Genomic DNA, 24,067 nt, shown 5'->3' with positions numbered 1-24,067 from the left:
GTAGAGCGGAAGGTTTGGCAGCTAAGATAGTTGAGGTGAAACTTGTGATGGAGGCAGATGGTTGGCAGATAGGGAGTAATCAACTTTTGTTGGTTAGCCACATGAAAGGTCAACTATATCTTCTCTCACTCTTCAGAGATGGATTTCTAGAAATCAGAGATTCGGAAAGTGTTTGCCTTTGTAGCTACATGCTTTGCCCATGTCTAGGGTTGGGCCTTCCTGCTTCCTTCCCTCCTTCTCCAACTCCTTTTTAGCCCCTCAGCATGACATTTAGTGGCATTATCTAGACAGACCATGTTCTTATATAATGTCCTTAAGTATTTAAAAAAACAAAAAAAAAACCCCCACAAAACAAAAAAGCAAGAACCCAAAAGAGAAATACAAAAACTAAGATTACTCAAAGGGACCCTATCAATCAAAAAGTGGTTTGTCTTCAATTTTTTTTTATTCTGCTATTCTTACAAGTAACACCTTTGATAGGAGTTCTCAACCTGGGGTTTGTGAAAAGGTGTCAAGGGTGCTTTGGCCACTGTGCTGTTCCTAGCTAGATGGGAAGGGAGTCCCAGGATTGTCTTGCTATTGAAAAATAGGGTAATGGCAAGGAAAATGTTGAAAAGCACAGAAATAAAATATTTGTACTGGAAGAAATCAGAGGGGAAAATATATATTTTAGTTATTGGGCTTTTTTGTGTGTGTGCATCTGAAAGCTCTTTCTGTATAGTTAGTTCCACTGTTTTCCCCTGTGTAGTTTGTAACACCCCAATCCTACAATGAGCTTGGCTTTGGCAACCCCCTGAGCCCACCTGGAGCCCCACTGACTTAATAGGAGCCACACACAAGCTCAGGGACGTACCTGTGTGGAGCTCAGTGCAGGATCAGACCTGTATTAAGTTTGCTGTGTTGTCTGTGTGGGTTTTTCATTCATCCATAAAGGAAGCGAAACCTTAAAAAAAGTATTTTGCAAAACCACAGAAATTGACAGAGGGATGCAAAGGGTGGGTGTATTATCTGAAAATACTTTTAACTAAGTTTTTGAAAGTGGACTAGATTTCAGGTTGACTCTGTCCCTTTAATAAGTGTTGTTTATTAATAGAATTTTTTCCATAGTTTTATAAGAGCTGTCATCTTAAGAGTTGTCTGTTGTTAAATTTTATCAAGTCTGTCTTTTGGAAGGTGATTTTCATTGCCAAACTTTGGCACACTGCTCATGGTAAAAAGGAATCCAGACAGGCATTGGCACTTCTAACATTAATATTTATATCCGTTTGAGACATGTTTTGGTTCTGCATTTCATTTCTGCAGATCTTTCAAAATGTATTACATTGACATGTCATTATGGAGTTGTCCTGTTCATTGAGGTAGTTTTTAATTTTACTGTAGTGAATATATACGTAAGGTTCTTGTTTAAAAAGAACGTTGATTCAAGAAGATTTCAAGCTGTCCAAATACAAACACTTATTTTAAGCATGAATGATCTGTTTCTGTTCCATCTGGTACTTGTTAGGTTTAAACAAGACAATGATTAGATGTCTAATATCATTTTTATATTTCACCATATAGTGTAAACTGATAATATACTAAACTATTTTTATTATTGTACCATTACATATGATATATACTTAAAATTATGTTCTCTTTTTATTTCTAGCTTGACACCTTTAGAAATAATCTTGATCTAGCTAAAGAAAGTGGAAATGATGAGGTAATTATAAACAATACGTATAATCCTGAGGAAAAGAGCCCCCGGTTTACAAAAAACAAACTAAGAGACAAAGCCTCAGTTTCAGAAAAAATAAACAATGATGTTGTTAGTGGAGAAGAAAACAAGCAACCAAAGTCTAACAAGAAGAAAAAGAAAGCAGTGTTACAAGAACAATTTAATGAGGAGGAAAATGTATATGAAACTAAATTGGAGAGTTTTGAAAAACAGATTACTGATTTGCCAAAGAAAAAAACAAAAAGTAAATCACAAACAGATGCATCTCATCAAAAAGGTAACAACAAGATAAAAAGTACCTTGAATGAAGCGAGAGATGTAACTGAATTAGAAGAGGAAGAACAGCTAATTCAAGCCTATCAGCTGCAAGTGGCTGAGGATGAGGCAAATATAATTAAGGAAAAAATAAGAAAAAAACTTAAAGAACAGATGTCTGAATTCACCTCCAGTGTTCAAAGCCAAAAAGTTGTATTGAACAATGAAGTGGGCAAAAAGAAGAAAAAGAAGAAAGAAGTGCCAGTTGTATCTGAAACTGAAACAAGGTATAGTGGTAAATTGTAATCTGTGCATGTATACATCTTAAACAAAATGCTTGATTTTTTTTTTTAAGATGGGGAAAGAATCCTGTGATAGACATGCAAGAATTTTTTTTAACTGAACTAGCCAGATGATTTTATGTAGGGGGGAGGGAACCTCTTCCCCATACACACACAAAACCCTTCTACTGCATGATATCTAAAAATGGTGCCAAGATCCATACTAATTTGTAAGAACTTACAAAATTGAATGAATTGTTTTTTAATGTTGCAATACTACATTTAACCTGCCAGTTATTCACTGTGGACTCGACTCCTTGACTGTGTGGCCTTTGGCTTAACCCTGATTAAAATCCGGCATTAATAAAATATTGTCTCAAGTCAAAACTACTTATACACTCAGCTAACAGAATGCATCATTCTTTAGTATATTTTATTTCATGTGAACTGTGTATCTGATCCTGCAAAGATCTTGTTTAAATTTATGTCACAAGACTACTCGTGGAAATCCCCACATGAAAATATTTTAGAAGATAAGACTTAGAATAATAAAATGGAGAGGGAAATTCATGATAGACCGTTCAAGAATGTGTGCTACTGTTATCACTGTAATAGCTAAACAAGACAAAACATATTTTTGATGGGATTTTGAAGATGGAGAGCTAATGAATTTGAGAAACAGGAAGAGGCTGTTTCAGAAGTCAAGTCTTTTTAGTGGATTAACAACAGAAATAGTATGTACTTGCTGACAGTGATGTGTGTTTCATTACAGTGTGATGTCCCTTGCTGAACTACAGTGTAACCCAGTGGAAGATAATACCAGAAAAAATAAGTCATCAGGAAGACTGCTTGCATCAAATTTTAAAGATGAAATGAACACAGAGGAACACAAGGAGGAGGAAGATGTGGAAAAACTGAAACCTAAAATAAAGAAGGCAAAAGAGAAATCTAAAAAAGGTTTGTGCAATCAAAATATTATAGTCAAAGTTTTTCATATTGGAAGACTTTGCTGCTGCTGCTAAGTTCTTTTGCTGTTGCTTGCTCCTATCAATGAGACAAAGATGGCTTAGAATATTATAAAAATATTCAGTAGCAAAAAACTGTTAACTCAGAGTTAATATTGCTTGGTGATATGTCATCTCGTTGCAGGGTGTTGCATTAAGCAAAACTCAAATTTCTGAAAACCAGGAAATGCACAGTTACGGTTGCCCATGCAATCTTAACTCTGCCCTCTTCCAGTAATACCCATTACGTCCCATTAACACACACAACTTTACTTTGACACCCCCACAGTTTCTGAAATGTACAAGCTCTTCACCTTCATTCGTTCTCATTCACAGGATTCTATCTAAACCATGTCACTGACCCATTCACTGCATCCCCCTCTCCACTATTGTACCTAGGCCTCCACTGCAATGCATCTCCCTGATGTCTTCACTCCTTGGTTTACAAATGTTTCTGTTGCTGTTATTTTCTCCCTCCTATAACTTGACTCACATTCCGTGCTTGGACTGAAGGACAACTACGTTACAGTGAAATAGTGTTGGGATGCAGGGGGATTGGGGTGCACTGGCAGAATTTTGACACCCATGACTCACAAACTGTAGCAACCTCCAGCCCCTCAGTCTAAAACTCCTTTTGCCTTAAGTAGGGGTTTGTGATTAATTTATCCTCAGTTATGTTAAACTGAAGTGTGAGTTCACAGCCATGGGTCTCAGTGAGGTCTGTGGTTCATCCAGTCATAATTGTCTCTCAGTTTAACAGTAAAAGGAAACCAGTTTCTTGGGAGGGCCTGTAACTCAGGAGCCCCTCTGTCAAATGACCCCAAATGTGGTCTCTACCACTACCCTGCACCTTGTGAGGCATAATAAATTTAAAAATAATCTGATTAGCTGTTCAGATGTTAGACCATTTACAAGAATCGAGCTTCAAAGCATGTAAAATAGTGGGACTGGAAACCCTCTAGCCGTTTTTCTGTATTGGTGCATGTGCACTGTAAAAAAAAAAAAAATGTTCATTTTCTTTTAATGCTATTCTCAGTTTGGGTCTTCCAAAGGTTAGTGGGTGCTGTGCACTGCCTTGGGTAAAACTTGACAGATCAAGACCATTTTGCGCTGCATGACATCAATAGTTTAATCTCTAGCTCTGGGCAAAAGAAATACCTACTTAGAAACTTTTTTAAAAATGGCTATTTTCCCCAGAGCATATATCTCCAGAACCCCTGTCACAAATGACCCCAAATTTGGGTCACTAACCCTACCATGCACCCACATGAGGCACACCAAATTTCAAAGAAATCTGACTAAGCATTCACTCTAGAGCAGGGGTTCTCAAACTTAATTGCACCATGACCCCCTCCTGACAACAAATATTAACTACATGGCCCCAGGAGGGGGGACTGAAGCCTGCACGCCTCCCACCCCGCAAGACCTGCTGCCCTGTGGTGTGTGTGTGGGGTGGTGGTGGTGGGGGGGCTAAAGCCCAACCCCCACTGCCCTGGGAAGGGGGGCGAAAGCCAAAGCCCAAGGGCTTTAACCCCAGGCAGGGGGCCTGTAACCTGAGCTCTGTCACCAAGGGCTGAAGCCCTTGGGCTCCAACTTTGGCCCCAGACCCTAGCAAGTCTAAGCCAGTCCTCGTGACCCCATTAAAACAGGATCGAGACCCACTTTGGGATCCTGACCCACAGTTTGAGAACCGCTGCTCTAGAGGACTTGGAACAGAGGTGGGCAAACTACGGCCCACGGGCCACATCTGGTCCGCAGGACCATCCTGCCTGGCCCCTGAGCTCCCTCCTGGGGTGGCTAGTCCCCAGCCCCTCCCCTGCTGTCCTGTCCCCCTGCAGTAACGCTGCCGCCTGGGTAGTGTGGCTGGCTCCAGACGGGCAGCGGGGCTGCGAGCTTCTGCCACTCTGAGTGGCATCGTAAGGGGATGGGATGGGGAACGTGCTGGATAAGGGGCAGGGGGTTGCAGGGAGCAGTCAGGGGACTGGAAGCCGGGGGCGGTTGGATGGGGTGGAGGTTCTGGGGGTGGTGGTCAGGGGATGGGGAGCAGGGGCGTTGGATAGGTGTGGGAGTCCTGGGGGGCCTGTCAGGGGGTGGGGGTGTGGATAGGGGTCGGGGCAGTCAGGGGACAGGGAGCAGCGGGGGTTGACTAGGGGTGGGGGTCCTGGGAGGGGGTGGTCAGGGGGCAAGGAGCAGGAGGGGTTGGATAGGTTGGGAGTTCTGAGGGGGGTAGTCAGGCGGTGGGAAGTGGGAGGGGGCAGGGGCAAGGCTGTTTGGGGAGGCACAGCCTTTCTTACCAGGCCCTCCATACAGTTTTGCAACCCTGATGTGGCTCTCAGGCCAAAAAGTTTGCCCACCCGGACTTAGAAAGGTCAACCTTTAAACAAATTATGTGATGCAGCCTTAACTGTAGTGCTGTTCCTATGCCATTATAATACTATAAAGTAGCTGAGGAGGCATTTGGCATATTTTCTGTTTCCTAGTTTTGGGTTGAATTCATGGAGAATTAGATGGGTGCATCAAATTAAAAGCCATAAGTGCCTATTATAGTTTAGGGGATTCAGCTAATTGTGCTAAATGATCTTGTGCTATTGCAATTTGGATAATAAGGTATTTTTAATCACATTATATAACCATTCAACAGAATATTGTTTAGCTATTGAAATCATAAAAGACAACAGGCATACATACTGTAGTTTATTACTGTGGATGACTTCTTGTATATTGAAGTTTCAGGGAAGAGACTATGCAAATCAAGAGCAAGAGTTGTGGTTCAATAATTTTTATTTGATAATAAACACTGGTAGAGAATGCTTGTATTAAAATATATATGCATATAGACAAACATATGTATAATGCTGTAAATCCACTGACTTTATTTTAATACTCTATTGCATAAAGAACAGAACTAAATATAACACTGGTCTACAATTTTTGAGAAGTCGTCTGCTTCAGAGATAAAATGTAATATTTATTATGTATTTTGATGTGCTGAATTCAAATATGACAATTAAAACAACTGGCTACTGTTTCTAAGGTATTTAAGTTTTTACATTTTATGTCTATGTATATTGTGTAGATAGTAGAGTTTTAATCATAAATTGTAAACCTAGGTCTTTTCATGTGTTTATGGTTGCTTTACATGATAATATTTCACCTGTCCTGTTTATGTAACACTTTAAAAATCAGCAAAAGGGTTATATAACTAAAATTTATTATGAAACAAAAGGCAAAAAACTATTATGTACATAGTTTAGTCCTATTCAGTGTCTACTCGGCACTTCTTGGCTTGTCTCTTGTATTCATTAAATGGAGCATCTCTTGTCACTGTCCAGCAATAGTCTGGAAGCATTGATGGGCTCCATTTGCCCTGATAGCATTTCTCCATTGTTGCAATGTCCTGGTGAAATCGCTCGCTGTGCTCGTCGCTCACTGGTCCGCAGTTCGATGGAAAAAAATCTAGATGAGAGTGCAAAAAATGTATCTTTAGTGACATGTTGCAACCAAGGCTTTTTTATGCCTTGAGGAGGTTTTCCACCAACAACCTGTAGTTGTCTGCCTTGTTTCCGAGAAAATTTATTGCCACTAACTGGAAGGCTTTCCATGTCGTCTTTTCCTTGCCACGCAGTGCATGGTCAAATGCATCATCTCGAAGAAGTTCACGAATCTGAGGACCAACAAAGACACCTTCCTTTATCTTAGCTTCACTTAACCTTGGAAATTTTCCACGGAGGTCCTTGAAAGCTGCTTGTGTTTTGTCAATGGCCTTGACAAAATTCTTCATCAGACCCAGCTTGATGTGTAAGGGTGGTAACAAAATCTTCCTTGATTCAACAAGAGGTGGATGCTGAACACTTTTCCTCCCAGGCTCCAATGACTGTCGGAGTGGCCAATCTTTCTTGATGTAGTGGGAATCTCTTGCACGACTATCCCATTCACAGAGAAAACAGCAGTACTTTGTGTATCCAGTCTGCAGACCAAGCAAGAGAGCAACAACCTTCAAATCGCCACAAAGCTGCCACTGATGTTGGTCATAGTTTATGCACCTCAAAAGTTGTTTCATGTTGTCATAGGTTTCCTTCATATGGACAGCATGACCAACTGGAATTGATGGCAAAACATTGCCATTATGCAGTAAAACAGCTTTAAGACTCGTCTTCAATGAATCAATGAACAGTCTCCACTCATCTGGATCGTGAAAGATGTTGAGGGCTGCCATCACACCATCGATGTTGTTGCAGGCTACAAGATCACCTTCCATGAAGAAGAATGGGACAAGATCCTTTTGACGGTCACGGAACATGGAAACCCTAACATCACCTGCCAGGAGATTCCACTGCTGTAGTCTGGAGCCCAACAGCTCTGCCTTACTCTTGGGTAGTTCCAAATCCCTGACAAGGTCATTCAGTTCACCTTGTGTTATGAGGTGTGGTTCAGAGGAGGAGGATGGGAGAAAATGTGGGTCCTGTGACATTGATGGTTCAGGACCAGAAGTTTCATCCTCTTCCTCTTCCTCGTCTGACTCAAGTGAGAATGATTCTGGTGCATCAGGAACCGGCAGTCCTTCTCCGTGGGGTACTGGGCATATAGCTGATGGAATGTTTGGATAATGCACAGTCCACTTTTTCTTCTTTGACACACCTTTCCCAACTGGAGGCACCATGCAGAAGTAACAATTGCTGGTATGATCTGTTGACTCTCTCCAAATCATTGGCACTGCAAAAGGCATAGATTTCCTTTTCCTGTTCAACCACTGGTGAAGATTTGTTGCACAGGTGTTGCAGCATATGTGTGGGGCCCACCTCTTGTCCTGATCTCCAATTTTGCAGCCAAAATAAAGGTGATAGGCTTTCTTAACCATAGTGGTTATACTGCGCTTTTGTGATGCAAAAGTCACTTCACCACAAACATAGCAGAAGTTATCTGCACTGTTCACACAAGTACGAGGCATCTCTGCTCACTTTGGCTAAACAGAAATGTGTCCCTTTGCAAAATCAAACACTGACAAATAAGAGAGCACAACACTGTATGATTTCTGGAGCTGATATAGGGCAATTTGTTCAGCAGAGTGATGTAAGCTTCATTATGATTGCATCATCCATGACTTCTAGGAATAACATGATGCAATTCATATCATGTATGACGCAATACCAGCTTCAGATTGCATCATTCATTGTTTTGCCTAAAAAGCAAGTACTGTCCAAACCCAGTCAGAGATTTATTCATAGATCCAGTCAAAGATGTATTTTAGTCATTTCTGGTTTAAATTGAGATCCCTTCCCTTTATAACTCACTTATCCTCCGCTATTCCCAAGTCAAGGGTCGTATATACTGACCCAATAGCATAACTTGAAAACTAGAGCCAATCAACAATTTTAAGCATCATTTTCGTTCTCAGTGACCCAGAATTAGTAAAGTTTGACTACATTTATTTCAGAAGCATTTTGGCTGTAGAGCAGTGTAATTACTAATGTAAAGTTTGCTTTGAAAATGTGATAGATTTTTAATCCTTATAATTTGTCACTAATCTCTGCTTGAAGATCTTTTTGTTTATTTGTTTGTTTCTTTTTGCTTTTGGCATTAGAAGAAAATACAGAAATTGCTGCAGAAAATATACAGGAAATGAACAGTTCAGAAGTTTGTACTCAATCCAAACTTGCTTTTGATGACAGCCTTGTGTTAGGGGTTTACATCCATCGAACTGATAGACTTAAAACTGATCTTATGGTATCGCATCCCATGGTCAAGATTCATGTGATTGATCAGAAAACTGGTTTATATGTCAAGAAAGAGCATAGGTGAGTTTACTGATTTGTTTCCCCCTGCCCCCTCCCAAAAAAACCCCAAAACCCTTCACGTGCCTGCTTCTGCAGGAAATAATTACTTAAATAATCATATACATACATGTTTAACTTTAAGCATGAGTGTAGTCTTATTGACTGCAAATCCTCACACAACTTGCATACTTAAAATAACGTACATGTGTAAGTGTTTGCAGGAATGGGGCCATTGTTTTCTTTCACATTTGGAGCACATGTATTATCAGAGTAGCAGTGTAGCTGATCAGACACACATTTGCAATGTGGCTGATTGACTCCTCTCCCAAAACAGAGAGAGATGGCAGAATCGTTAGAAGCCTCGTTGAGAATAAGCAAACAAACATATTTAGGCGTGAATAAGAGATTTCTTTTTGCTTATTGGCAAAACATCCATAAGAATATTGAAATGAAGTTGAGTTCTCCATTCTTCTTACTGTTTCGCTTACCTATTCCCAGCTCTGCTAGCAATTCATGAGGGGCCTGATCCAAAGCCCATTGAAGTTAGTGGGACTTGTATTGGCTTCAATGGGCTATGGATCAGGCCCAATCAAAATGGTTGATTATTGGGATTTGGAACTCCAGCTCTGCTTATTGCCCTGTACATCATCAGTTGCATTAAGATCTCCAGTGGTTATTGAATATTCTTTCTAAAATAAAGAGAAGGGCTGTCCTGTACTTTTTTTGTTTACAGTAATTGAAGTAGTCATAGTATTTTGTTCTTTGCTTACTTTTTTGAAAAACATTGACAATTGCAATTGGTTGTTTTTAAACAGCAGCCGGGCGGTTTCATCTTTTTATGAACAAGAGCGAGTGGAACACATTCTTCCTATTATGACCCAGCCTTACGATTTCCGACAATTTAAATCAACACTTCCAGAATGGGAGGAACAAATCATATTTAATGAACGTTTTAGTTATTTCCTTCAAGATGCTGAAGAAAGCCCCAAAGTAGTCCTGTTTTTTGAGGTACAGATGAAATATTTTACAGTAAATTTTTCAAGTTGCAGTTTTCTGACCATGTATTTCTGGCAGCATTTTATTTGATTTACAGTTACATTGTTGGAATACCATAGTTTTTTTAAGAGAATATATATTATGATGGAGATTTTAAAAAACACTCAGTATTGGCCAGCTGTTCTCTCATTGAAGCCAATGGAAGTAAAATTAGGCCAATACTAAGCAGTTTTGAAAATCCCTCCCTCAGCAAGATTCTGTTCTGGGTAATAAATAAATACTTTGGTGAATGTGTCTTATTGACACAATCAGAATGCTTCCAGGAAGGACTGAAAGGGGCATGCCACACTGGGAGCTATGATACCCTTTGAAAAGGATGTAGCATACCCTCCTCTCATTGCATTAGCACTTCTTGCTGACAGAAGAGTAGGGTAGGGTCACTGTCTTTTTTTGGGTTCCTAACACCATCAGTTCAGAGGCTGATAGTGGCTGCCCCCTTAGTGCTGCCACCTCCTACTTGTATACATAAGCAAGGCTAGCCAAGATGTAGCCCACAGATTTTTTACATGTTTGCCATTAAAAAAAAGTAGACATCTGTTTCTTCTTCATCACTACTCACACAACTACCTCAGCCTCAAATACATTTATGTTTATAGGAAAAATTGTAAAGCATGTTCCGAACATGTTTTTGAGCATAACTGTAGCTGGTATTTATAGACATCTATATCCAAGAGAGTTTATATAGTGTTAATGTGGAAATGGAGACCTAGTACAATCAATTTTTTTATACCCCTATCTTATATTTTTCTAAATACATTGTGCATACGCAATCTAATAACAGTGCCAGATGTTCCTTTATGGTCTGCATTTTTCATAAAATAACTACATTCAAAGTACTAAGAGAGGATCCTGGTGGCTTATCACAAAAAGTGATTCCAGTAGAGTATAGAGGCTCTTCATGGAAACAGTCTTAAAGTTTGAGACAAAATCTTTGTCAAATGAAAGCCTGCATTTTCTATTGATTTCACTGGCGTTACTTAGCCACAAATCAGAAGCTGGATTGTAACTCTTATATTATGCATGCCATGTAAAGTTGCAGAAGTGTTTGGATATGAGGAGATTCTGGTTGCAGACCCAAGAAAATCAAGAGAATTGTATACCAAAGTGATGAAGCTAGGAAAAGAAAATGATCTTTTTGACCACATAGTTTTATCTGGATTAAATGTGCAGTCAGTTTGGGGACGTATAAAGGGTTTGTGAAGAGTTGCTTTTGTTTAGTTGTTTATAAAAAATATGAGACTGTGAAATAAGAAACTTTTTAAAAAAAAATGAAACTTATGTTTGAAGATCATAACACTGATGTGATATGTGTGTTTAAATATCACTTGTGGTAGATGTGGACACTGGATAGTTAATAAATTATATTTTTATAATAAGTAAAATGAGAATTTTGTTTAAATCCATGAATACTATCTAAAATACACTTCAGTAGTAGTAATTACTTCTAAGAAGGGCATTCTCAATGGTAATGTATGTATATATTCTAATTAATACATGCAGATCCTTGATTTCTTAAGCATGGATGAAGCAAGAGCCAACTCTGAAGTGCAAATTCAGGAAAGTGGTTTTCGCAAAATCTCTTGGGCATTTCTAAAGGTATTGTGAACTTAAACATACAAAAAAATAAAACCAAAGGAAGACTAAAAAGCCTGCATAAAGTATCTAAAATAAATTGACAAAGCCAGCTTTTCAAATAAACATATTACTTAGTGGGAAACTTTTTTAAAACAAAAAATTAAAAAGTATTTTAAACCACAGGTATAGAGACCGATTCAGACAGAGAGAGCTCATGCTATTAAAAGATCATGTAGATATACAGAGAAAATAGGTGTGGCAATAGAGCAAATTGATATTTCTCAACTAAATGAACAAAATGTGTGGGAAAAAATGCATATTCTTTTTCAAGTGCAGCTCTTGGCAGAAAAATCAGAAGCTTCTGAATAAAGGCTAAGCAATTGATAAATGTCATGGGTGGCTTCTCTGTACACCTGGGACCAGAAGTACTACTTCAAGAGCAGTTAGTGTCTTCTGTTTAAGTGCTATTCAAAATTCTAGTGGAGCTTTTAGTTGAATCCAAATATTGAGGGGGCACTGTGGGTTTTTCCCCCCTTGAAATAATGAAATTGTCATGACTTGTCTTAATCCTACAAAAGGGGAAGCATCCTGACAAACAGTGGTCTATCTCCTACTCCTAGTAGGCAAAAAACTAACTTATGGAAGGGATAAGTTCCAGAGCTCGCTTATTTCCTCTTACCTTAAGTCATGCTATGCTATTAGGGGATGTTTACACTACAGGTGCTACAGTGGTACAGCTGTGGCTTTGGAGCTACCCTGTTATAATGCCTTAGCATAGACACTTGCTACAGTGACAGGGGTTTTCCATCACTATAATAAATCCATCTCCTTGAGCAGTTAGGCAACTAGGTCGATGGAAGAATTCTTCTGTTGACATAGTGATGTCTATATAGAGGCTTAGGTTGGCTTAACTTCATCTCTCGGGTATGAATTTTTCACTTTGGGGAAGGTGGGAGAGCTGCTATTTCTGCTGCACCTTCTGTCCTCCACCAGAAGCGCCTTCACTGGGACATGGAAAAAGTGGGGGCAGGAGCAGGGACCTAGCTGCTCTTTGTGGCATGTCCATTGAGACTCACTGGATTTCTGCAACTGTTAATAACATTAAAAATATAATATCTTGTCTTAAACAACCACCTTAAAACTAAACCTTTTTTTTTTACCTTTCCCTCTGGAAAGGAGTTGGTGATGTTGCAAATACGGATTCTTTCCCAAGTGCAATATATTACACATCTACTTCTTGTGAAAAATTGTAATAAATTCATGAATGCCTTTTTTTCTCTTGGGAAAGACAAGGTAGGAGAGGTGATCTCTTTTATTGGACCAACTTCTGTTGGTGGAGGGTTTAAGTTTCACAGAGCTCTTCTTCCGGTCTGGGGAAGGTAATCCGAGAGTCTAAGCTAAATATAAGTTGGGACAGATAGTTAAGGGATTCACACATTGTAGGAGACCACTTAAAATGAAGTGATCAGTTACCAGTTAGCAGGCAGTGAGGTGTGTTACAACTTGGCATAATGAGCCATGAAATTTGTTGAGTCCATGGTTTGTGGTGTCTATTATAGACATGAATTTAATTTCCTAGGCTCACCTTTTGAAGGTGCTGTGCAGGGTTCCATTGAGGACAAATATTGAAAGATCAGATATGGAGTGATTTCTTTGTGAAAAGTATTCACCTACAGGTGAGAAGGTGTTTTTGTCTTTTATCATTTTTCTCTGTGAGTTTATTCAAGAGCTTAGTGATTGTCTGGTTTTACCCCCATAGTTGGTGCATTTTGATGCACTGGATGAGGTACACTACATTTTGAGATAGGCATGTGTAGCACCCAGGAATCTTGAAAGTTGTATTGTGGGGAGTATTAATGATTGTAGTGATGGAGACATGTCTGCGGGTTTTGCATTTGTTGTTCTGGCAGGGTCTGGTGCTGCTTTGAGTTTTGTGGTTTGGGCTATGGGGAGCTTGCTTCTGATGATGAGCTTATAGCAAGGTTGGTTGATTGTTTGAAGGCCAGAAGAATGGGTCTGGGAAAGATTTTTTTTTTAGGATGTGGTCCCCATCAAATGTGTTATGCTTATAAGAAGCACATGGAATCTTTTTCAAGAGGATATTGGGACCCTGTGGAGGTTTCACATGAGGCCGCTTCCACAGACGGGGCAACTGCAGACAAAGGGGGTGGTAATACCCGGATCCCTGATACCTCCCAGAGGGCACTAAGCGGTGACAACAACAGGGGGAGAAGGAATACAACTCCATTGAGAACAAAGTTCCCTGGCTAGCCTGACGGATGCTAATGCAGCATGGGGAGAGCCAGGAAAAGTGGGATGGAGCATGGACTGGGAGGCCCTTAAATTACAATTGCAGCAGGAGGTGGTAGCAAGGATAACCCCTAAAGCTCCTCCTTTCCCTCCTCCTCCAGAAGACAACTAGGCAGGCCTGCGGGATAGGGAATCCCTACATTATGTAGAAGCACAGCAGTGGAGGTTCATAGGTAAGATCATCTGGGTCCCCGGGGGGTGACCACATATTTGTGTCCAGCAGGGTAGATATGCTCCTACGCTAGCTCTAATTGACACAGGAGCCTCTGTATCTTCAATAAAATCCACTCCAAAAGCTTAATGGGGAGAAATTTGTCTTGAGGAAATTGTACTCCGTTTGCTTATTTTGTTAGCTTTGAATTAGTAAGAAGAAATTGTTTTGGTTTTATTCTTTGTTTTATATGTTAATGATTGTTTTTAGAAGGATAGAAGTTTTATGGCTGTAATTCTTGCTTTTGAAATTATTTACTGTTTTGTGTGTGAATGAAGAACATATGGCATGCTTACAAAGGAGGCGCTAGTACTGATGGGCCGGATGGTCAAGAGGGGAGTGGAAAAGTCGAGAGGCACCAGCCTTATCAGAATCACTCAGATGGCAGATTGATTGACCCTAAAACAAAGGTATACGCCCCAAGGACAAGGTAAAGATTAGAGCCAGAGGGACAAGATAAGAAACAGCTGCAGATACTCCTAGTAACAACCCAAAATAATGCTGATTGACAGCAACCTTGACTACCTCATGATTAACAGCTCTGATGTGACACAGCAAGGCCCATAGACTTATATGGGAACATATTACTATAAAAGAAGGGTGTATTGCCATGGGACTTTGGGTTTGTTCGGCATCAACATCAGAGCTTTGGACGGGTCCAACGGAGACCCAGCTCCAGCTCCTCCCCTCCCTCGTGTGCAGTTTCAGCTGTCCACTGGAACTGACAGAGCAACACTAAGGACTGGTAACTATAAGATCGAGCTGCAGAACCTTTTGAGGGGTGTGTGTGTGTTTGTGTAAATAGAAGCATATGCTGATTTTAATTCTTAAGTTGTACTCTCAGTAAACACGGCATATTGCCTTATCCCCTTGAAAAAAATTCTGTGTGCTTCTTATAAACATAACATATGGATTGTAATTTTTGATGATACCCTGTATGGGTTCCAGTGTGGGGTGACAGGTGACAGCTAGGGGTGTGCGGTCAGTAGGCTCTCTTTTCTTTCTTTTTCCTGAATGGAAGCAGGTTCTCCTTGAGTATTTGGGTAGCCCTTTCCATGATGTGATTTACTTCTCTGGTGGAGTGTCCTTGTTTAGTGAAAGCAGTTTTAAGGATCTTTAGGTGTGTATCCTAGTCTTTCCCTTTGAGCAAATTCTGTGGTACCTAAGTGTGCCTGGGTTGGTAAAAGTGATCTGTGAGTTTCTTGTATATAGTTGTTTCTAGGGTTCGATTGCTGAAGCTCGTCATGGTATCCAGGAAGCTGATGCAGGTATGGAGTATTCTAGAGAGAGTTTGATGGATGGGTGATGGTGGTTGAAGTTGTGATGGAAATCTATGAAGGAGTTGAGGTCGTCTGTCCAGAGGATGAAAATATCATCTGTGTTTCTCAGGTATATAATTCATTTCATGGTGCATTTTTGCAAAAAATTTTCCTTGATGTGTCCCATGAAGAGATTGGCATATTGGGGAGCCATCCTGGTACCCATGGCTGTTTCCATGATTTGGACAAAATGTATGTTTAAGTGTGAAATTGTTGTGGGTGAGGATGAAATGGATGAGTTAGGAAATGTGTTTAGGATGAATTTCTGAGTGTTGTTTATGATCTTGTAGGTATTTGAGGCAGGCAACAATGCCATCGGGGGAGTAATGTTAGTGTATAATTAGTGTACAACAGCAAATATAGTGGTCTGGGGGAGGTTGTTAATGTTGTGGAGTTTCTGGAAATAGTTGGTAGTGTCTTGGAGGATGCTAGCCCTTTGTGTGATGAGTGGTTTAACAATGGTTTCTGTGTGTCCTCATATTCCTTCAGTAAGAGTGCTGTGGCCAGTTATGATGGGTCTGCCTGGGCTCCCTTGTTTGTGTATCTTGGGAAGCATGTAGAAGGTCCTCAGGGTGGGTTTGTGATGGATGAGGTTGTAGAGTTTTCTGGGAGTTATTTGGGAAAAGATTTGGTGGTCTCTTTAAATTCCAGTGTGAATTGTGGTCTTTGAGTTCTTTATTGCAGAGGGTGTGAAAGAGTTGTCTGTTGGCCTTGACATAGAGTTGTCTGTTGGTCATGATTAAAGACCACAGTGGCACCCCCTTTGTCTTCTGCTTTGATCTCTATCTGGCACTTGGACTTCAGGGACTGTATGGCTATCTTTTCTGTGGTAGAGAGGTTGTGGTGAATATAATGTTTGTTGAGGATGTCACAGACAATTTTTTTCTGAAGCAATCAATGTAGTGATCCAATGTGTGTGTGTGTGTGTGTGTGTGTGTGGTTTTTTTTTTTTGTGCTGGGGGATGTCCAGTCAGATTTTTTTTTCTGCTGACTGTCGATGGGGGTGTGGTAGTTGGGTAGTATTGTCTTTGTTGTGAAAGAATTCCTTGAGGCAGAATCGGTGGAAGAATTCTTCTAGTTCTCCACATGTTAGCATGGTATCCAGTTCTGCAAGGGAGCAGAAGTTCAGTCCCTTGGAGAGAGTAGATACTTCAGTTCCAGTTAAGGGTGGTTGTGATAGATTGATGATGGAGTGTCGTGTAGTGTCCATTTAGTGGGTCCTGGCGTCATGGTTTCTCCCAAAGGTGATATCTGTTGTGGAGTTATTGTAGTTAGTTTTGTTTTTTGTTTTTATGTTGGATGGCTGTCATCAGAGGGCTTTTTTATAGTTGTTTCAGGTTTCCTGCGTGATCTCCAGGTATGTTTCCTTATTCTCTTCTTCCAGTGTGTGAGAGCATGTGAGGATTTCTTGTTTGAGGTTGGCCCTTCTGGAATAAGGTGGAGGAGGTGGGTCCTCAGTTTTTCTGAGATCCTGCCGCAGAGCTGTTCATCCTACTTCGAGTTTTATGTAGTGGTCAGAGGGTTATAGATGGTGAGTCCTCTTGGTATGATGATTTGTTTCTTGCGTCTGTTCAGGAAGTAGATGTTGCGTGGGTCTGTGTCACTTAAAGGTATTGTAGTTTTGCACCATTTAAGACTGAGGCCGGATAGGAATAAAGTAATAGAAATATTTAGTTTCTCTTAAACGCTTTTACCAATGAACTTTTACCAATTTTTTTTTAAATGTGCAAAATTTATTTTAACAATTTTTCTGTCTATTTTTGTGGCAATATCACACAAATAAAATATTTATTGTAAATTCTTACGTGCCTGAATTATTTCAACAAAATGTAACTTGTAATGCCTCAATTGCTGCAAGAAAAAGACTCCAGAAGAATGCCAGTTTGAAGAGAGACGTCAAAAAATGGTACTGCTTTCTGAATTATAGTAGGGCTTGATCCTGCAAATATACTAGGGTAGTGTTTGCTTACTCTCAAGAGTAATCCATTGAGTAGAGTGGGGACATCACTCATGAGAATAATAACTATCCCCAGTAGTAAGTTGAGCCCCTAGTTGGTCAAAAGTGTCAGTGTCATCAATGACTTGTTTGAATTTTGAACAAAAGTAGCAAATTTCTTTAATTTTTTTAAATTACTCTTTCAGCTTGTAGGTGCAAACGGAGTCCTAAACATTGATGGGAAACTACGTCTGCAATTATATTATCCACCTCCAAGGACCAGGACACAGTCAAATGTTGTTGAGGTTTTTGATTGGTGGGCAAAAGGTCCTAGAAATCGTTACCCATCAACATTATATGTAACTATAAAAGGCATAAAACTACCAGATCATGTAAGTTAAGTACATTTACATATTTATATATAAACAGAAATACTTAAGATCCATTCAAGCTATATATTTGTAACCAAAATCAGATGACAATTTACCTTTAGTTTTTTTCTGTAACTGGCTTTTATAACTTGCTGTACTAAGCATACTACATCTTAACATGCCCCTTTTTTATTTTAAAAATATGCTTAGCACTTTACAACTTTTTGTAAAAATGTTCAAATCAGTTTCTCCTAAAACTCTGAATTGCCTGCTATTTGGCCAGTGGTTTCCATAAAACTTACAGGCAATCATGTATCATCTTGGACCTCTTTCTACTCTCATATTGGTGAAAACTGGGCCAAACATTAAAGTTAATTGAATTACACTGGTGTAGAATTAATGTAAGTGAGAGGAGAATTCGGTCCCTAATTTTTATTTTTGTTCAAAAAACTATATAAGAAAATATACTTTTATCTGCTTTAACACCTTTTAAAGGAGGTGAAATCTTAAATCCAGAATAGGTATGATTATTTGCTCCAACCCCCAGATGGGACTTAAAACAATATATACAGTATTTTACAAAATGTTATTTTTATTACTGGCTTCTTTGTCTATAATCTTGACAGATTTTTTATTTTTGTTTAATACTGACATGTGGGTGAAGTGTGGTAGGGTTGAGGCAATGGAATTCACACTCCCAATCCAAGGCCAGCATGTAAGGCTGTTGTGTAGCCCTCTCAGGTCACTATTTAAGCCTATAGACTGGAATAGCAGCTACAGACCTTCTGCACTAGTTGCATGTATTGTTAGATCCACTGGACTTTACCACTGGCCTGATTTGCCCCATTCCAGTGATACCCTTCTAGTACACTGACCCTTTCCATAGAACATGAGTGGATAGGCACCTCTGGCCAGTCCACCCACAGTCTCTTTGCATGGCCCCATGTAGGCTCTACGTTGTGGGGAATGTCTTGTACAGGCCCTCTGAACCACAGGTGAATTTAATCCCTTGCACACTTACAGTATTTTTAAATTTTTGTTCTTCTTAAATGCTCTTAACTTCTGCCTTTCCTGACTTTAGGGACTGATCCTGCAGACAGTCACTATTCTATAATCTCTATCCCTGCACACATTCCTCCTGAAATCTGAGTCTAAGTGCAATAGTAGCTGTTGCATGTGCAGTAGTAACTGTTTGCTATACATGGAATAACATGTGCATTGGTAACTGTTTATCCACAAAGTTTTATTAGTATTACAGTAGTGCCTAGAAGGCCCCAGTGTGCTAGGCACCATACAAACATAGAGTAGGAGTCGGTCCTTGGCCTGAACTATAATCTAATAGACATGCCAGACAAAGAGCGGAAGGAAAACAGAGGCACAGAGAATAGAAGTGACTTGCTTCTCCCTGATATTAAGGCATGTTCTTGGAGGGATTTTAGTGTGCATTTCATTAAGATATTTACGGTTTTCCTTATCTAAATTGTTAAAAGAGGACCCTGAGTTCAGTAGCCACTGTGGCAGTCAGGCTGGACAGAGATCACGTAGATTGCTCTCATGTGCTATATGATGTTCTGTCTCCTTTGTGAAATTATTAGGTTCTGCTCAAATATTAGAAGTTCATTAAGCTTGCTTAACAGAGATTTTTCAATCCCTTATAACTTCAGTCTCCCTCCACAATTAATTCCACATATGGTGCAATCCACTTGTGCAGTACGCGCTTTTTTTTTTTTGGAAACAGTAGGGTTTAATTAATGCAGTGAGCCTGTCCTGGCCCTTGGCACCAGCTATGAATTTCAATAAAGAGCGGTGTCTGCTAGATCTGGGGCGGGTAGGTTAACTTGATTTAAGTGGGAGAACTCATGCTTAAACTGAATTGGGCCAAATTGTGGAAAAGGCTAATAAAACAGAAAAGCATGAATTGTTGTGTAAGTAAAAGATTTATCAACCATCTGAAAGAATTTTACCACCCCAATTTACTTTTCACCAGTTTAGGCTTGTTGGCTACTTTCATTGCACTTCATTTATATTTGACGATGAATTTCACTTATTTCTTGTGGAGGTATTACGCAATACTGTTTAACAGCATGTATCACTGTACTATCAGGTATTTTTTCAGATACAAGGATTGCCCCAATTTAATTTTCTTTCAGTGTGTACACAACATATGTTTAGATCCTAACATTGAGACTTATTTCAATTTTGTGAAATATTTTACTGTACTAAAACATTTTGCGTTTTCCTGAAATAATTGATTTTGCTATTGATATTTTGTCTGCCTTTAGGTAGATCCTTCTTTCCGTTCTATGATGGCTGTTCAGCAGGAACAAGGTAGCACGTCGTTCTGTGAGCTCCAGAATGAGGTATCAAAAAAAGCTAGTGTATATAGTCCACATGAGAAAAAGGAGCAGTTGAAATGGATGAGACTGCCTGGACAGGTGAAGATTTTTTTTTAAAAAGTACCAGAAAAATCCACTTTCTGCTAATAAAGTTATTTTATGGTATAAGTATTGTGAAACAAGTCTGGTTTGGAGGGTGCGTGCGAGTTTCAGGAACCTGCTGGAGGGCGGGGCTCTTTGCAGGAAGGCCCTAGGCTCCCATCCTAGCTTGGGAACCCGTGCAGAACTCTCCATTTCCTTGACAACATGATTCTTCGGACTCCTCATTCAAAGGATGTTTCATGAGTTTAGTGAGGATCAAGAGGAGTTAGTGCAGCTCCACTCTTGGTGCTTCTGGTCCTGCCCACTCCTCAGTCACGGATCCCCACCACACATAGGAAAGGGGACCTTCTGAGAGTCTATTACTGTGCTTATAATTATTCCGTTTATTCTCCAAATGGGAATAGGGTTTATTTCACTGTTGGATGCCATGTAAGAAACACAACTAATACACAGAGTGCATTTGTTCAAAAGACAATCCCAATTTAATATTTGATATAAATGACTTCTGTTTGATTATGTACCTTGATTTTGTGACATTATATCATTTGTCTTAAAAATTGCCAGTGGTTTAATTTCTTTTACAATGAGTGATTTAAGTAGTAACAAGGAAATGTTAGAAAAATCAACAAATTGTTTTAAAACAGCAAATTGTCCAAAGATGAAAAGGGTATGGAAATAAATTTGTTTTTGACATGTTTAGGATGAATAAAAATTTGTGTAAATTTAGATTAAATAATTTTTCAAAATGTTTAATTTTTTCCTCTTTGCAGAAAGGCAAATAAATGCATAAGCCAAATTAAGTGAATTATAATCTTGAGAATATTGTCTAGACATCCTCAAATATTAAATTAGTTACTATTAAACTTGTCCATGTAAACACTGTAGAAGTTGTGTTTGAGAGATCTAGGTACTAACAACTTATTTTGCTGATTTTTGGCTTGTGGAAAAGTTCCAGCACGGCAATACATAAACCTTATTTCCTCAGATTATTAAAATATAAGAGGACCAATTAAAAAAAATCAGTGTTCAGTTAAAATGCACATTTTATACATGCATTAATGAGATTGCCATAAAGAATCCTTTTACTTAGTTACTTAAGTTCTATTGTTGAAGTAATGAGTAAAGAAATATTTTCAAAATCAAAATAAGCAATGCATGGGCAGAAAGTTGCTTTGTTTTTCCTTTGTTTTAAAAACTGATAAAATGCTTATGTTTTGACAACAGTGTAAGAGTTGTTAAATACATAATATCTTTTAAGTTTTGTGTATTTGTTAACATTCACAACTGTGCAATAACTGTTTTTATTTGGAAATGTAGGCTTGTCGTATACCAAACAAACATCTCTTTTCACTGAGAGCAGGAGATATGGGATGTTTCTGTATTCGTTTTTCTCAAGATGGAAAAACATTAGCAGCAGCCTGTGCAGGGAGGGATGGTTATCCCATTATTTGTAAGTTATGTATTTATTACTTCTATTTTAACATAGAGCTATAATATATGCAAAGAGCTCTTTTTTTCCCTTTAGTTTTTTTATTTTGAAGAGTGTGTAGATTGGACTTTAAAAAAAAAAGGGGGGGGTTTACTTTTTGGAGCATGGAGGTTTTATATTAAATTATGTTCTTTTAGTAGATTTATTTAGTAATTCAGCATTGTAAATATTCTTTGCTGTAAGGCCACTTTAGCAAAGTGTCTACCTGATTGAAGACAGTACGACTTTTCATATATGGTAATGTATATGTCCAGTTTAAGGACTTGATATTACAGTATTTCAGCATCCAGTAGAAATCTGAGAGTCTGAAATGTGCCAGGAATATAAGTTCTGATAATAAGTTTTTAAGTGAAATAACTTGCCCCTTTTGTAGATTGTTTTTATAGGGGAAAAGGAATTTGTGAATGAATTTAGTTTTCTTGAAAGTGACTAACCAATAATACTTAGAGCCAGGCATAACGTTGGAGATGCCGGGCAGTCTTCTTCACAAAAATCTCCAAATACAACTCACTAATGACTAGCAATACTATTCATATCCTGGGCTGCTTTTGTGCAAGAAAATGTCACTTGTTGCATTTTGAAACAGAATATAATTGATTTTTTTGAGATTCTTGGAAACAATGTTCCATTTCCACATGGAATAAAAAGGCAAAACCTGTAAATGCAAGTACTTAAATATTAGCTATCACGGTTATATTGCTTCTCTACAAAACTTGCTGATCACCAAAAAATTGACCTCACCATTAATATTCTTATGTAGCTGGCCAAGTGGCAATCAAAGTTTAAAAAAAAATAAAATAGACTATTTACTTAATGTCCTAGGTTCATCCCTGATAACTTAAACTGTCTAGTCTAATTTTTAAAGGGGTTAATGCACTTGTGACATATCCATGAACCACTAGATGGAAGTAGATGCTTGCAAACTTGTGTTAAATTATTAACAATGCATACCCAGTAGCTATTTGATTTTGAATTATGGAAATTAGGAGCTAGTGGAGTTGAATTCACTTATGCCAGCAATGACTTGGCTCTAGGAATATGTCTAGCTTTGTAGTAATTATATTCCAGATGTTGGTTGCATCAACATCTTCCATATTTGAAGATTTAATTTGTGTTGGAACATGCAGTTATAAGTCCTATATATAAAATCTTGGCCTTAAATGGTTTTCTTTTGAGTATTGATGCTTTATTATTGGAAAAGCAGTTTCAAATGTTTCCAAATTTAACCTTTTTATTTACATTTTCATTAGTATATGAGATTCCTTCTGGACAATACTTGAGAGAATTTTATGGCCACCTTAATATTGTATATGATCTTTGTTGGTCAAAATATGATGAGTACCTCCTTACTGCATCCTCTGATGGCACTGTCAGGTCAGTATGAGTGAAATGTTATAGCAACTGTTGTCAAAATTATAAATAGGCTTAGTGAACCCAGCTGTGTCTTTATCATAAACTGTGCTGGACAACTTTTAACCATGGATTTGAGTGTAATTTGAGTTATTTGTTAATGTTATAGAATTATAGCTTTTTTGGAATAATTTTATTATGTTTGGTTTAAAATATATGGTGTTTTTGGTTCAAGATTTTAAAATGTAGTTGCCTAAGTATAGGCTCTTAAATCCATGTTTAGCTGCCTAAATAAATGGCCTTATTTTTCAAAAGTGTTCAGCACCCAGCAGCTATTACAGAAATCAATAGAACTTTTCTAATATTTGATCCTTGCAAAAATTACAATATTCTAGATGCAAAAGCCAATCTTAATGCCATATTCAGGTTGGAAATTTGAACATACAAGACAGGAAATTGAAAATTTAGAATTCAGATGGCAACTTTAACTTTACCACATTGCAATTATAGATAGTAGTTTGAATTCTTGGCTAGGCTGTTAAATGTGCAACTCAAAGTAAATCACTGTATCTGGAATATAAAATCTTAACTCTGAAATTTTTCCCCTCTTGTGTATAAATTTAAAAAGTTACATTAAAGTAGTATTTAAGCAGCAAATCTTGAGGTACTTAAAGCTCCCTCATCCCTCCAAAAAAACCCAACACAGAACACTTAAAACACAGCAAGAAAAAATATGGCCATAGTATTCCACAAATGTGTTATGGGTAATTTCATAGGTTTTAATCTTCACTGATGTGCAGATGCTCAAAAATCTCCTAGCTATTGCCTTTGTTGGGCAACTCCATAGTGCTACAGGGAGCTGCATAATTAAAATCCCCAAAGAATTGTGATTGCCATATTATATGTGTTTGAAAGTGTTAATTTAATTGGTTTTACTATGGGGTAGAGGGGATATAAATTAAAAGTTCTTCAAGTGATTGT

The 24,067-nt window shown here is 38.6% G+C and overlaps 1 protein-coding gene across 14 annotated transcripts in view; it reads left to right on the top strand.

Moving 5' to 3' along the window:
• AHI1 (Abelson helper integration site 1) overlaps window positions 1-24,067 on the top strand; it is a 180,434-nt gene that overhangs the window by 22,682 nt on the left and 133,685 nt on the right. For 13 of the 14 annotated variants that reach the window (XM_045010769.1, XM_045010767.1, XM_045010772.1 and 10 more), the window contains 9 exons: window positions 1,649-2,259; window positions 3,026-3,210; window positions 8,839-9,052; window positions 9,847-10,039; window positions 11,588-11,683; window positions 17,645-17,830; window positions 20,092-20,244; window positions 21,565-21,697; window positions 22,987-23,110. In XM_045010769.1, coding sequence (XP_044866704.1) covers window positions 1,649-2,259; window positions 3,026-3,210; window positions 8,839-9,052; window positions 9,847-10,039; window positions 11,588-11,683; window positions 17,645-17,830; window positions 20,092-20,244; window positions 21,565-21,697; window positions 22,987-23,110 — 1,895 coding nt within the window. The remainder of the gene's footprint in view (window positions 1-1,648; window positions 2,260-3,025; window positions 3,211-8,838; window positions 9,053-9,846; window positions 10,040-11,587; window positions 11,684-17,644; window positions 17,831-20,091; window positions 20,245-21,564; window positions 21,698-22,986; window positions 23,111-24,067) is intronic. The other variant, XM_045010770.1, reaches the window with a different exon arrangement.

This window comes from Mauremys mutica, chromosome 3 (genome assembly GCF_020497125.1).
Source record: "Mauremys mutica isolate MM-2020 ecotype Southern chromosome 3, ASM2049712v1, whole genome shotgun sequence".
NCBI lineage: Eukaryota > Metazoa > Chordata > Testudines > Geoemydidae > Mauremys > Mauremys mutica.
Note: the sequence above shows the minus strand (reverse complement) of the source record. Positions and strands in the feature narration are given on the sequence as shown.